Below are 13,492 nucleotides of genomic sequence, written 5' to 3'. Positions count from 1 at the left end.
ATGCACTGCACATACCTGAGAATTGGAGAGGTGGTTTATAAATTTGTTTCCTACAAGAATCAAAGTTGTTGGCTTTTTTTCAATTTGTTGCGTGAGAGTGAAAACGATGGGCAAAAACATTTTTTTTTGGTAGGAGGGATGTACTGAATTCCCAAGATTGTGGTTAATTTCTGGAAAAACCTTAAATAACAATGACCACAACCAGGTTTTCTGAGCCCGCGAGACTGAGCACCCCCAGCAAACCATTGTTTTAACGAAAACCGCTGGTCAGCAACCGGTTCTGGTCATTGCTGTCTAAGGTCTTCCTAATTTCTGTAACCACCGAATCACGTTATCCCAAACATAAGTTTTGATGATCGCACTGTTTAGCCGTGATACATGCACACATTGTGTGAGTATTTTTAACGCGTTACTCAGCGGTCGAAATATGTAGGGGCTTGGTTCGTCTCGAAACTAGTAACCAAGCCCCTATATTTCGACCCTCAGGCCATTTCAACGGAAGAGCCTGCTTTCAGGCCATTACTCAGCCGCCATTTTGCAAGTCATGATCACCAAAGCGAAGCTAGACGTCACATTGGAATGAGGCGCTTCTCAGCTCAATCCCCATCGCTCACACTGTAAATCACCTTGTTTTACAATGGAAGAGTTTGCAAGTCCTGTTTTTGGTGACGACAATTGGGTCGAAGGCGAAAAGGAAGAGTTTAAGCGTGAAATCGATGAGAATGGCGTTTCCAATATTGAAGAGTTCTTACGGAAGAGGCTCGAAAAGTGGCGAGAGGTGGAGGTGAATATCGCAGTTACTGGTGACTCGGGCGTTGGGAAGTCAAGCTTTATCAACGCTATACGAGAGTAAGTTCATTTAAAAGGTGATAAATGCGGTTTATCTGCCTACAACAGAAAAACATAGTTGCATAACCCATACGCAAAAATCAATGTATGAAAGCGGCTCTTTGCAGGAATTCGAACACAACTTGAAAGGTCGAATACCGTGCATGAATAAAATTGTATAGTGTAATATGTCGAATTCCCCCCGAATTATGAGGAAATGTAATTTTTGTGGAAAGCTCCCAGATTTTCTTGTCTCGATTTCAAACTTCCGCTTTTGTTTGGTTTCACTTTCAGCGGAGAGAAAAAACAAAATTAAGTTCGTAACCTCCAGGTCACAACTGATTTAATATTTAATGCATGCAATCAAGAATTAGAAAGTATAATATCTATCATATAAATTTAATTTGATTTTCAGCTGTAAGCCTACAATCTTGGACAAAACTCGTAGGGAAAAATGTCCGTTTTTATACTAGAGACGCATAATTCGTCTGGGACGAACTTGGGCAAACATTTTTTTTGCGTCTGTTAAATTCGTCTAGTATAAAGACGGCCACAAGACGCATTATGTATCAGGACGAAGATCTATTTTAGTGCGTCCTCGAAGACGCACTAAACTGGAAAGTTCGTCCAGACGCATTATGCGTCTAGTGCCCGTCTTTATACTACACGAATTTAACAGACGCAGAAAAAATGTTTGCCCAAGTTCGTCCAAGACGAAATATTCGTCTCATGTAGTTCGTCCCGTCTTTACACTAGACGGATAACTCGTCTGGACGGATTATGCGTCTCTAGTATAAATGTGACGCCATGTTACGCCACCAGAAAATGATCATTCCCTAATTTGGCAGTGCGATATGTAGTGGGGTGAACTCCTTACCGGTCCGACTCGATTTAATGGACGTTTCGGCTGTTCAGCCTTCTTCAAACATTCGTTAAAAACTAAAAACTATTTTCAATGGTTGTGTGTAACTGAGGTACTGGCTTTAACTTATTTAAGAAATGAAAAAAGGTTTAAATTACAAGCAAGATAACAGTTGTGTAAGAAAAAACAAATGACAAAAGTTATGAAACAAGCACCCTGAGAGCAGAGCCTCCTTTTGTCCTTTGATTGGGGCCAATTTTAGCGACCCAAAAACGGGTCGCTGAGCTTTGACCAATCAGATTAGTCCTTGTGGACCCCAGGGGACAAAATTTGCCACACGCAGTGAAGCGTGATTTTCAAGGCCAAGGCCACTAATAGACCTCTTTAGCTTGTACGTTTTGTTTTCCCATTTCAGACCACATGATGTTCTCAAGGGAATTTTCCTTTTGTTTTTTCGTAAGTTATGCGTACATATTCCACGTACATAGGACGACATTAGAAAGTTTTCCCTAGAGTAACATCACGTGGTCTGAAATGGGAAAACAAAATGTACAAGCTAAAGAGGTCTATTGTGTGACTATCAGAGGAAAACAATTCAAGCATATCTATCTTGCTTCCAGTGTTGCGATCGGTAGTAGTCTTTTTCCAAAAGATCCCTTAATCCGATCTGTTGTTTTAGATGTGTTTGTGTCTGCTCCAAACGGAGCTGGGAAAAGTCTGAACTTTGAGCTATTGCAGCCCCGTACGCTTTTGATCGTTTACTAGGAGAGGATTGCAACGCTATCGTCTTCGCATAAATAGACCCTTCCACGGTTTTTGGCGCCATATTGGTTGGGGGGGCAAACACAGCTAAATTTACAGTAAATGTATGGGATTTTGGCCGACTTTGAACCGCTGTAGCGCCGCTAAAAAGAGGCGGATTTCCACAGTGATAGTGTCTTAAAAAAGACATTTATGCTGAGATTATTTTCATGAAATATAAAGAACAGATTCACGCTACAACGATCATAAACGAGTTTTTAGGATTCCGTACAAACCCTTCTAAAATCATCACAGCAAATTGCCCCGAAATTAGAGGCAACATGAGAAGATTTGTTTTTGAATTTACAGACGTTATACCTTCCTTAATGGCCTTATTTTCTGTTGAATGAATGATATCAATAAAAATATTTAAAGTAGTGGCAAAAGGTGGAATTTTCGTCTCTTTTTAGCGGTGCTACAGCGGTTCAAAGTCGGCCAAATTCCCATACATTTACTGTAAATTCAGCTGTGTTTGTCCCCCAACCAATATGGCGCCAAAAACCGTGGAAGGGTCTATTGTCCCACTGATTTCACTCATGAAAGATCTGGTCTCTAGCCTCAATTGTCGTGGCGTTAGGGCGTCATGTGCAGGAGACGATTGTTCAAAACAACAGTATGATGACATTTTAAATCTTAAGCCTCTGTTACAAGTTGAAACTTTTAGCTGAAACTTTCCTGCAACGCCCTGCGAAACAAGTTTCAGGAGGCATTGCACCGTGTATTAAACATCACATGCGGCCCAGATTCGGAGGGTAGAAAATTATAAGGATTTGTATGGGAATCTCGATAACAAACTGAAAAAGACATTTACACGCAAACGTTCTCCACAAAAAAAGGCGTACTTTGTTTGCGTGGTGACTTTCTCGCTTTTGTGGGGTTATTTGCCTGATTGAATCACAGGCAGACAACCTTAAGGATGCGAGAGCGCGTGACGTCACGTTATTTTGAGACAGTTGTAACGGCAGCTTCAACTGATCGAGGAAAATGTTCCATAAAATCTTCAAATCGCCTTTTTTCTTTTCGAAAATTCATTTTATGGACAGCCAGATAAATAAAATTCACTCACTCACTATTTTCTGCGTTGTCCTGAGTGATTCGATGGGTTTTTGGGACGCTTCGATTTCGTCTTCAGATCACATGCGTCGCCACATACAATATAAACACAGGCAGACCACTCTATGTGTTCGTGGTTTAATATATGTTTACATGAAACGAAGAGAATCTATTAGGGTTATGAATATAGCTCTGAAAATTGCACATCTAAATCACATCTCGGTCTGAATATCCCAATAAAGTTAAATGAAACCTTAATCGACTTATGTATGGTGTTTTTTCGCCTTCTTGGGCCGTCTTATAACGAAATTACTTTTGGCCGGTGACGGTTAAGACAAGAGAGGGAGAGTCTCCCTCTCTTGTCTTAACCGGGATATTCAGACCGAGTTGTGATTTGAATGTGCAATTTTCAGAGCTTTATTCATAACCTTCATAGATTCTCTTCGTTTCATAAACTTTGGTCCGCGCAGTGGGCTTCACCCTACTCAATGGAAATGCGCTAACCTTGCTCCGGTTCATAAGAAAAATGATAAAGATCAAGTGAGTAACTATCGTCTTATCTCTTTGCTGCCAGTGGTATCTAAGATTCAGGAACACTGTGTTGCATTCCGTCTGGTTCCGTTCATCAAGGACTCTATTTACTCGCTTCAACATGGCTTTAAATCACGCAAGTCCTGTACGTCTCAACTTCTTCAAGTTATCCATGAAATTGGTCAAGCTTTAGATAAAGGCCTTGAATCTGATCTTATCTACTTAGACTTTGAAAAAGCTCTTGACTCTGTATGTCACACGAAGTTGCTGACGAAACTAGAGTGCTACGGTATTTGCGACCCCTTGCTAAAGTGGTTTAAAAGTTATCTTCATGGCCGTCTTCAGCGTGTTGTCATCAATGGACTATGCTCGGCTTGGAAAGATGTCACTGAAATATGGAGTTCCTCAGGGGTCCTTGCAACCGGATCTACCCTAGCAATGTTTGTTGATGATTCAAAATGCTATAAATGTATGGAGTCAATCGGAGACTTTGATGTTATTCAAGGTGATTTAGATAACCTCCTATGCTGGTCCTTGGCTAATGAGATGAATTTTCAGCCGTCTAAATGTGAGAACCTTAGGGTTTCAAGAAAGCGTATCAGCCTAGTGCGCTCTTATCTCTTGACAGCACCAGCCTTAAAGTAGTCTAACCATGTTAGATACGTGACTGCTAAAGCAAACCCTATGCTTGGTTTTATTAAGAGGAGCTGTGCCGGAATAATCAATAAAGATGCGCTTAAGCTGCTGTACATTTCCTTAGTACGTTCTCATCTTTGTCATTGCTCTCAAGTATGGGCCCCTCAAACATCAATGCTGATGATGAGTGGATCATGGAGGTTGAGAAAGTCCAAAGACGTGCTTCACGATTTATATGCAAGAACCTTAAATTATCTTACAAAGACATTTTCTAGCCTTAAGTTATTACCTATTAATTATTGGCTTGAATATCCAGACATACTGTTCTTTTTTAAATCCAAAGTAAGGTATAGAAATATTTGCATTGATAATTACGTTTCCTTTTGTACAGGGAGCTCGCGCCGCGGTGCCTCTGGGGTTTTCCTTAAAAATGTTTATGCTAAGACATCTCTTTTTAGAGATTCGTTTTTTGTAAGAATACCAAATTTATGGAATGCCTTACCTTCTGATCTAAAATCTGAATCTAATGTTAATGTTTTAAAAAATAAGTTTAAAACATTCTACTTCACTATAGATTACGTGTTGTATTCGATGCTGATGACGTGCGTACTTTCAAACTTGTCTGCTGTAAATGTCGTAGGATTAATAGTTTAGTTAGATGTTTTTGTTGAATCACTATTATTATTATTTTTCTCTTCTTAATCTTTTAGAAATTACCAGCGGGGAGGGATTGGTGTAGTTAGTTTTTATGTACATTGTGTGGGTTGGGTTGGGTGGGTGATACACCTTGTAGGGGACTTAATGTTCTATTGTGTTGTCACCTGCCTTTGTTGGCAAATTGATTAAATAAATAAAATAAATATATTAAACCACGAACACATAGAGTGGTCTGCCTGTGATATAAATAGACAAAGCGTGCAACTTCCAAGACCGCTCACGGCCGAGTGCCTCCAGAACTTAGCCGAATTTCTCCCACTTCTAAAGGTCGCTGGCCTCCCAACCTTGGGCTCGTACGTAGAACGTCGATAATTTTACTAGCATCGTGCCAAAAATTATCAAATTTATACGGCTCTGCAATCTCAAAATCCTGCTTGATTTTCAAGCGTCGCTCAGGTTTTTGTTATTGTCAGATGATCCGGACACCGCTCATTGGAATTTGATAACCGTCATCAAAATCAAATTAACCAATCAAAAAGCACAGATTTCCCCCAAGAGAGAGAAAATTATTAATCTGCGCTTTTTGCTTGGTTAATTTGTTGATCAAATTTAATGGTGCATGACTTCTGTCCACACCATCTGGCAATAACAAAAACCTGAGCGAAGCTTGAAAATCGAGCAGGATTTTGAGGTTGCAGAGCCGCCTAAATTCCTCGATCAGTTGAATCGGCCGTTACAACTGTCTCAAAATAACGTGACGTCCCGCGCTTTCGCATCCTTACGGTTGTCAGGTTGTCTGCCTGTGATTGAATGCGATTTAAGGTAGTTCTCAAATTCCCGGGTTGTCACTCGCCCCTGAATAAAGGAAAGGCTGGAAAGTAATTTCTAGCTTACCTCGCATCTCGCCGACAAAATCACACGTCTCCGGCATCAGTGACGCTCAAACTCCGGCGATGACCAAATGGATAACTTTACTTCTCTTTGAGCAAGTTTCAAGTTCCAGCGAGCATCCATTTCTGAAAAACAGCGAAGGATATTCAAATTTTCAAAATCCTTCGAGGCTCGCTTACAACGAATTTTGACTCGGCTTATCAACCGTTTACTTATTTGCTCTCACCGTATCGAGGCTCAGGTGAACGGTTGGCCAGCTGTGTCAAAATTCGTTGTAAGCGAGCCTCGAAGGACCACAAGTATGAAAAAGAAGCTCTCTTTTTGCCCCCTATCCCCCCCCCCCCTCCCCCCGATCAATGTTGCTAGACGAAACAAAGCATGTCGAACCGGGGCTTTCAGCATTGGTTGTAAGGGGGAGGGGGGTGGTAAATAATGTGCGATATTGAGGACGTAGTGAGCAAAATATATAACCCCTGTTTTTAATATTCTCAACTCTTTTTGTCCAAGATTGTAGAAATTACTTTTCAGCCTTTCCTTTATTTAGGTACGAGTGACAACCCGGGAATTTGAGAAGTCGCTCAAATCGCATTCAATTAAGCAAGTAACCACACAAAAAGCGAGAAAGTCACCGCGACAATAAAGTACGGCTTTTTGTGGAGAACTTTTGCGTGCAAATATCTTTTTCAGTTTATTATCGAGCTTCCCATACAAATCCTTATAATTTTTTACCCTCCGAGTCTGGGCTGCCTGTGGTAACATAGGTGCAAGACAAGTTTCATGACAAGTACAACCACTTTCTACTTCTGCAACGGTCGCAGCAATCGCAGTGGTGATAAAAACAAGAGTTTCACCGTAGACTGCGAGCAGTCCCTTCATAAATCAGCTTTTCTGAACAAATAAAATTACCGAGGGAGGCTCCCTAGTTTCACCGTGTAACACCTCTTCGTGAAACTTGTCTCGCTCGGTCTTGTTACGCTAAGCCGCATAAACCAATAAGAAACCGGCAAAGGCCATGTAAACAACATTTCGAGACCAGTTTCAACGTCGAGTTTCAATCTATGTTACACGGCAATGCCTCCTGAACTTGTTTCGCAGCGCCGTTGCACACAAGTTTCCGATAAACGTTTCAAAGTGTAACAGCGGCTTTAACTATAAACTGGTGTTTGGAATTCCCGTGGCGATTCTCAACAACTATCAACACATTTTTCGTCGACTGAAACAAAATATTTTAAAATGTGTCTTCATCGATGAGAGTCATTGCATCGCTAGGGGCCTGTTAACATGGAGGGAGGGTGCCCCACCTAACCGGGCTAGCCGTTACACGAACGCGGTTTCATTTGTAACCGCATCGGTTTTGTTTTGGTAACGCTGGTTATTTGACATCTTCTTTCAGCTTCCTGCACGGGCACGGGCCTGCTCTCTGCCTGAGACTCATCTATTTATATTTCATTGATCTCTTCAGATTGACTGTCATGCTGTTCAGCAGATAACACTGGCAAATGGTAACGACGAAAACGTTTACCTCGCACCGCGTGTTTTCGCGGTTTATCTCACCTCGGCTGGCGGGGATAGCCCGGTACGAACCGTTTACATGGCAATAAGCTATCCCGCCTATCCGGGTAGCCCGGGCAAGTAGACAGGGTGCCCCGGGTAGGCGGGCTACCCTGTCTAGCATGTAAACGCTTCAATGCGTTTTCTGAAGAAACGTATGAAAAGTTAGCCCTCCCAGAGTAGCTCGGTTAGCCGGGTTATTCGGTTAGCTGGGGCACTCTTCCTCTATGTAAACAGGCCTTAAATGGTAAGTTTCACTGAGATGTATCTCTACTTTTATAGATGGTTTTCACCTGACGTCACAGCGGCCATGTTGGTGCACAAAAAAATAGAGAAAAAGATCTTTTGGGAATTTGACTCTTGCAAAACATGAATTTGCTATTGTTTTGTGCATCAACTTGGCCGTCTCATCAGGTGATTGAAAACCATCTATTTCCGGTCTAGCATGTCTTTTAATCCCGGTCTTGCACGTTTCCTACACCTGAAGCCTACCTGATCTTTCATGAGTGTAATCAATTGACTTTCTTGACGATTCGAAGCTTTTCCTTACTTTGTTAATCTTCCGAACTAGTGTTTCGTTTCTGTCAGCATAATTTAATACGGCACAAAGTGTTGGTCCAAAAAGTGTCACTGGAGATCTTTCCAAGCGGTGGCTCGAAATTGAAATAAGCTTGCGTTTTATTTCGTCGTTGATTCTGATACCTCTAGCACAAAGTAAACAATTTTCCTCTTTCGATTAGGAGAAACAAATATGTTCGATTGTTTTCGTCGGATTGCGTCATTCAAGTAAAGGACTTGCGAATGACGGATGACGTCATCTCCTTTTTGGCGCGAAAGGCAAATGAAAACCTTGCAAGCCAGACGAATCGACTTCTTGCGACTTCGTCGCTCGCTCATCTGCTTCGCGTCCGAAAAATCACGCTTCGCTCGCCAAAACATTTTCTCTTGAGATTCTCGTAAGGTCGACTTGTGGCAAGTCTAGTAATCTCTTTACAAATGAAACTATTTATAAAAACCAATAAATAAAACGGAACTGGACAAGCAACAACTCATTTACCAAGCAAGAATATGTAAAAAAGTTTAATTAGTTGTTGTAGGTTAATACGATTTTTGGATTTTTGTTAAGGCCATGCGGATTAAGTGTGAATATATTTGCGTCATCCAATAGGCTTCTCTGGTAAGCAGTAACTGATCTAAATGTAATGCAGTTTGGAAAGATATAATTTTTTTCAATGATAATAAATCTTATTTGAGAAATATCATGTTCGGAGCTATCGTAATGTATCGCCAATTCACATGTTTTGTCCAAGATTGCAGTCTTAGCAATGGGCATAATCGATGAAAAAGCCAAAGAAGAAGGTAAATGGAAACCGATGCTCTGGTGGAGGTGTAGAGATAATATTTTCGACCTCTGGACCCAAGATTTGCCAAAACTACTTGAATTTACTGATTACATGAATTCTCTGTACCCCACCATTAAGTCTGAATTGGTGTATTCTGATAGTTTTTTGCATGTTCAGTTACTTTACACCTTAATTAAGGACGGGTTAATTGCTACTGAATATTATTCTAAACCTACTGATAGCCACCTTTATTTGCCATTTTCTAGTTCACATTGTAAAAGAGCAATTCCTTATGGGTGGGGTAGCCTTGAGAATTAAGCGCAACTTTTCCACCGATGATTTCTTGCAAAATAGATGTGAAGAATACAGAGGGAATCTTAAGTCTCAAAATTACCCGGCAGATTTAGTTGACAAACAGTTTGATAAGGCCCTTGAAATCCCAGGATTTGAACGTGTAAGCAAAAAAGGTACTCGATTATAATCCCATTTTGCCAGACATTCAAAAGATCTTCACCTCAAATCACTGATTTTTTTCCGGCTAAATCTGTTTTCCCTGCCTACCGCCGAACTAAGAATCTCAAAGAAGTTCTAGCACCTTCTAAATTTCGACCGTCTCTCCTACAAGTCAGACGGTCGAAGAAGGCGGTTGTTTTAATGCAAAAAAGATAGGTGTGACTTGTGTAAGAATTTCCTTCTTCAAACTGCTAAATTCCACAGCTCAGCCACTGGTAGACAATATCCCATCCGACAAAAACTGTCCTGTTCATCCATGTGATTTACCTCGCAACATGCTTTAAATGTAATTTGCAATATGTGGGTTCTACATCAACTGAATTTAAAATTAGATCCCGTGACAATAAATCCAATATGCTCAACAATAGAAGAACACGTGAATTAGCGGTACATTACAATAGCTCCGAACATGACCTTTCTCAAATAATTAAGTTTTATCATCATTGAAAAAATTATATCTTTCCAAACTGCATTACATTTAGACCATTATACTGCTTAACGGAGAAGCCTTTTGAATGATTTATTACTTGTCCAGCTCCGTTTTATTTATTAGTCTTAAATAAAGTAAATAAAGTAAGCACTTGATCCTCCTACATCATTTTGTTCATTGATTCATTCCTCACGGGGAAATTAGAACCCAGAAATGACCAGCTCCCAACGTCAGTGGCTTTATAGCTCAGTTGGTTAGAGCGTCGCACGGGTATCCCGAAGTCGCGGGTTCATCAAGTTCCCCGTTGAAGTCCTGAATTGTTCAGGCTTCTCTACGCAATTGCTAAAATTGCGTCCATAACTGCGAGGATCATAGCTTTACTTGATTCCATATCCGCAGTTCAGTATATGATTCGTTTCATATATCATTTCGTTCATTATCGAAGATAAGTTTAAACAGTTTGTATAATTGTTTCAGGGTGATTGGAGACTGCTTTTACAAGCAGCTATACCCTAATTCCTAGCAGTAGGATTGCATGACAGATTTTCCTTGCGAGAAGCTCGTTTGATGACTGATGTCGGATACAAACTATGCACTCTAGACACCACCCCCCCCCCCCCCCCAAAAAAAAAACGACGTAAAAAGCAGTAAGGTCCATATATACAATGTGCTCTTCTTAAACCTAAAAAACGTTTCCGCCTATTAGACTCTGTGATGACGATGAAGGAGCAGCTCCAGTCGATGTAACTGAATGCACAGCAGAGCCAACTCTCTATGATCACCCAAGCAACTCCAACATAAAGTTTTGGGATCTACCAGGGATAGGCACCCCTAACTACCCCGATCTGGAAACCTACGTCCAAAAGGTACAATTGGACAAGTACCATGCCTTTCTAATTCTCACAGCCGCTCGATTCACCGAGAACGACTTGCTGCTGGCTAAAACAGTCAAATCGATTGAAAAGAGTTTTTTCTGCATACGAACAAAAATTGATGAAAACGTCCGTGCTGAGTCGAGAAAAAAGTCATTCAATGAAGAAGCGATGTTAACCAAGATACGACGGAATTGTTTGGAAAATCTCAGCGATCTACTCAGAGATGAGAAAGATGTGTTTTTGATAAGCAACCATGAACCTGCCAAGTGGGATTTTGTCCGACTAACCCAGGCCATTCTAGATGCTTTGTCAAGATATCAGCGAGAGAGTATGACCTTGTCACTTGGGAAAGCAATTACGAAGTCCTCGACAGAAATTTTTCAGAGGAAAGTTGATACTCTGAAAAGCCGCATTTGGAAGGTCGCTGCAGCATCTGCGTTGGCTGCCTTTGTTCCTTTGCCCGGGCTGTCTTTCGGAGTTGATGCCGTTCTTATATTATCGGAGCTCCGCTTTTACAGATCCCAACTTGGTCTGCCGGAGACAGATTCTGTTGAATTTGCGAGGCTTCCTCTTGCCACCAAAGAAAAGGTTGTTAACGCTTGGCGGATTTCGACTGCGGGAAACCTGAGTGCATTTCTTTTGTCTTATTCCACTGAATCAGCCGTTGAAGAAGCAGTTCGTTTAATCCCTTTTGTCGGGTCGGTCGTAGCCAGTGGTATGTCCTATGGTGCTACCTGCTATGCGTTGCATACGCTTTTGAAAACCGTTGAAGATGCAGCCTTGTCAGTTATAAGGGAAGCTGCTGAAAAGACAGCTGCTGAGTTGGAATCACAAATTGACTAACTTTTCGTGAAAACTGTGTGCTATAGTTTCAAATTGGTTCTTAGGATTTCGTAGTCAAAGAAATAGAGTACGTCATTGAAAATGTGTCCGCACGGGATTTAAACAAGTTGGTAAGTATCAGAAATCGAACAAATGAGATTTCTGATGAAAACCAACAGGTGAGTAAATACCATCGGGCACACTTTTTATGTTTTCATGTTAATTATATGCACACTTAGGCCCCGTCCACACGAAGACGATTGTAAACGCAAACGCTAGTAAACGCAAACGTTTTTATGCGTTCAGGCCTTCCGTCCACACGAAGACGATGAAAACGCTCACCGTAAACGCATAAATTCGAAAACGCTCTCCAAAGTCGATAAATTTAAAAAAAGCCGTTTATGCGTCTTCGTGTAGACGGCCGTAAACGTATATTTTCGTAAACGCTGTGAAAACGCTGACGTCAGATGTCAGCGCCAGTCTCTTTTATCGAGTGCGTTTCCAAGATGGCGTACACACGAGTGTTGAGCTGTGTCATGCTTGCGCTTATTTCAAGCATAATTGCGAGCATTCAATTGAATCTTGCAATAATCGATAAACAGGAAAACTACAAAAGAAGAAGGCTAAACCTCTCAAGATTGTATCCACAACTACAAGCACTTTTACTCGATAGCGCATGCGCGTTCGGTGTATGACATCGTTTTATGCGTTTACGAGCGTTTTCGTGTGGACGGGTGAAAACGCTACGTAAACGATGATCGTCTTCGTGTGGACGGAGATAAAAATATGCGTTTACTAGCGTTTGCGTTTACAATCGTCTTCGTGTGGACGGGACCTTAGAGATTTAATTCTTGTTTAATGACAATTTGTTATTACACAGATTCAAGTCGCAATCGCATCAAAGATTTAAGCTTTGTAAACGGCGATAACGCTAAAAATCAACATTATAGCAAGCGCACAACGTAAAATATGTGTTCTAAAGTTTAATCTGAGTCGGACTCGTCAATTTGGATTCTCTTTCATTTCTTTTCGGTGGTTTAAACTGTTTCAGGATGGACATCCCGTGTTTGAATGGTTAGCGAAGTGGTGAGTGTGTTGACAGAGATCGTAAACTGTCCTCCACTTATTATAGCTCCCTGGAAAGAAATCATTGGGGTTTTGCTTGCGGCGGCAGTTTCGCTAGTTGACGTACTAGTAGTCATCCGTTTTTGAGATGTTCTGCTAGAGATGCCTGACATATTTCTTTGCTGGTTTTGGTTCAAGCCATTGTACTTTGTTATGCTTTGCACATTTCTGTGCGCGCTTAAGGTAATTCCCTTGAAAATGACGTACTATCCAGATTTCTGCCAAACTTGGCACAATTGATATTTATGCACAGGACTTTAAAAACTGCAATTAAAAGATGGGGTCACCGTACTTGTTTTCGCGCTGTTGTATTTTTACCAAATTTAGCGAGAAGGCGATCGAAACTTGATCAACAGGAAAAATTGTTGTTACTGTGTGTTACTGTATATAGCAAAAGCAGCTGAATATTATTGAAACCTTGAGCCTACTTGTTTCCCCAGGATATGATCTTTCAGTAAAGTGATTTCAAGTTACATGTATAAGCAAATTGGACCTCTACATCATCACCTCACAAATAGAGGGCAAGCTTCAAATGATCATTTTCCGAGAAAGGCCTGGGGCCAACAACTTCTTA

The 13,492-nt window shown here is 41.0% G+C and overlaps 1 protein-coding gene across 1 annotated transcript; it reads left to right on the top strand.

The window, feature by feature from the left end:
• Positions 1-514: 514 nt before the first annotated feature.
• LOC138020045 (interferon-inducible GTPase 1-like) lies at positions 515-13,207 on the top strand. The gene is made up of 2 exons (XM_068867044.1): positions 515-849; positions 10,803-13,207. Exons 1-2 carry the CDS (start codon positions 638-640, stop codon positions 11,812-11,814), a joined length of 1,224 nt encoding a protein of 407 aa, XP_068723145.1. The 5' UTR covers positions 515-637; the 3' UTR covers positions 11,815-13,207.
• The last annotated feature ends 285 nt before the right edge of the window (positions 13,208-13,492 follow it).

This window comes from Montipora capricornis, chromosome 2 (assembly GCF_036669925.1).
Source record: "Montipora capricornis isolate CH-2021 chromosome 2, ASM3666992v2, whole genome shotgun sequence".
NCBI classification, from domain to species: domain Eukaryota; kingdom Metazoa; phylum Cnidaria; class Anthozoa; order Scleractinia; family Acroporidae; genus Montipora; species Montipora capricornis.
The sequence above is the reverse complement of the archived record's forward strand: the minus strand, read 5'-3'. Positions and strand labels throughout refer to the sequence as shown.

Coding starts and splice junctions, on each gene's coding strand:
- LOC138020045 (XM_068867044.1), top strand. CDS start 638: ATGGAAGAGTTTGCAAGTCCTGTTTTTGGTGACGACAATTGGGTCGAA. Junction 850..10,802: donor TTTATCAACGCTATACGAGA/GTAAGTTCATTT, acceptor TCCGCCTATTAG/ACTCTGTGATGACGATGAAG.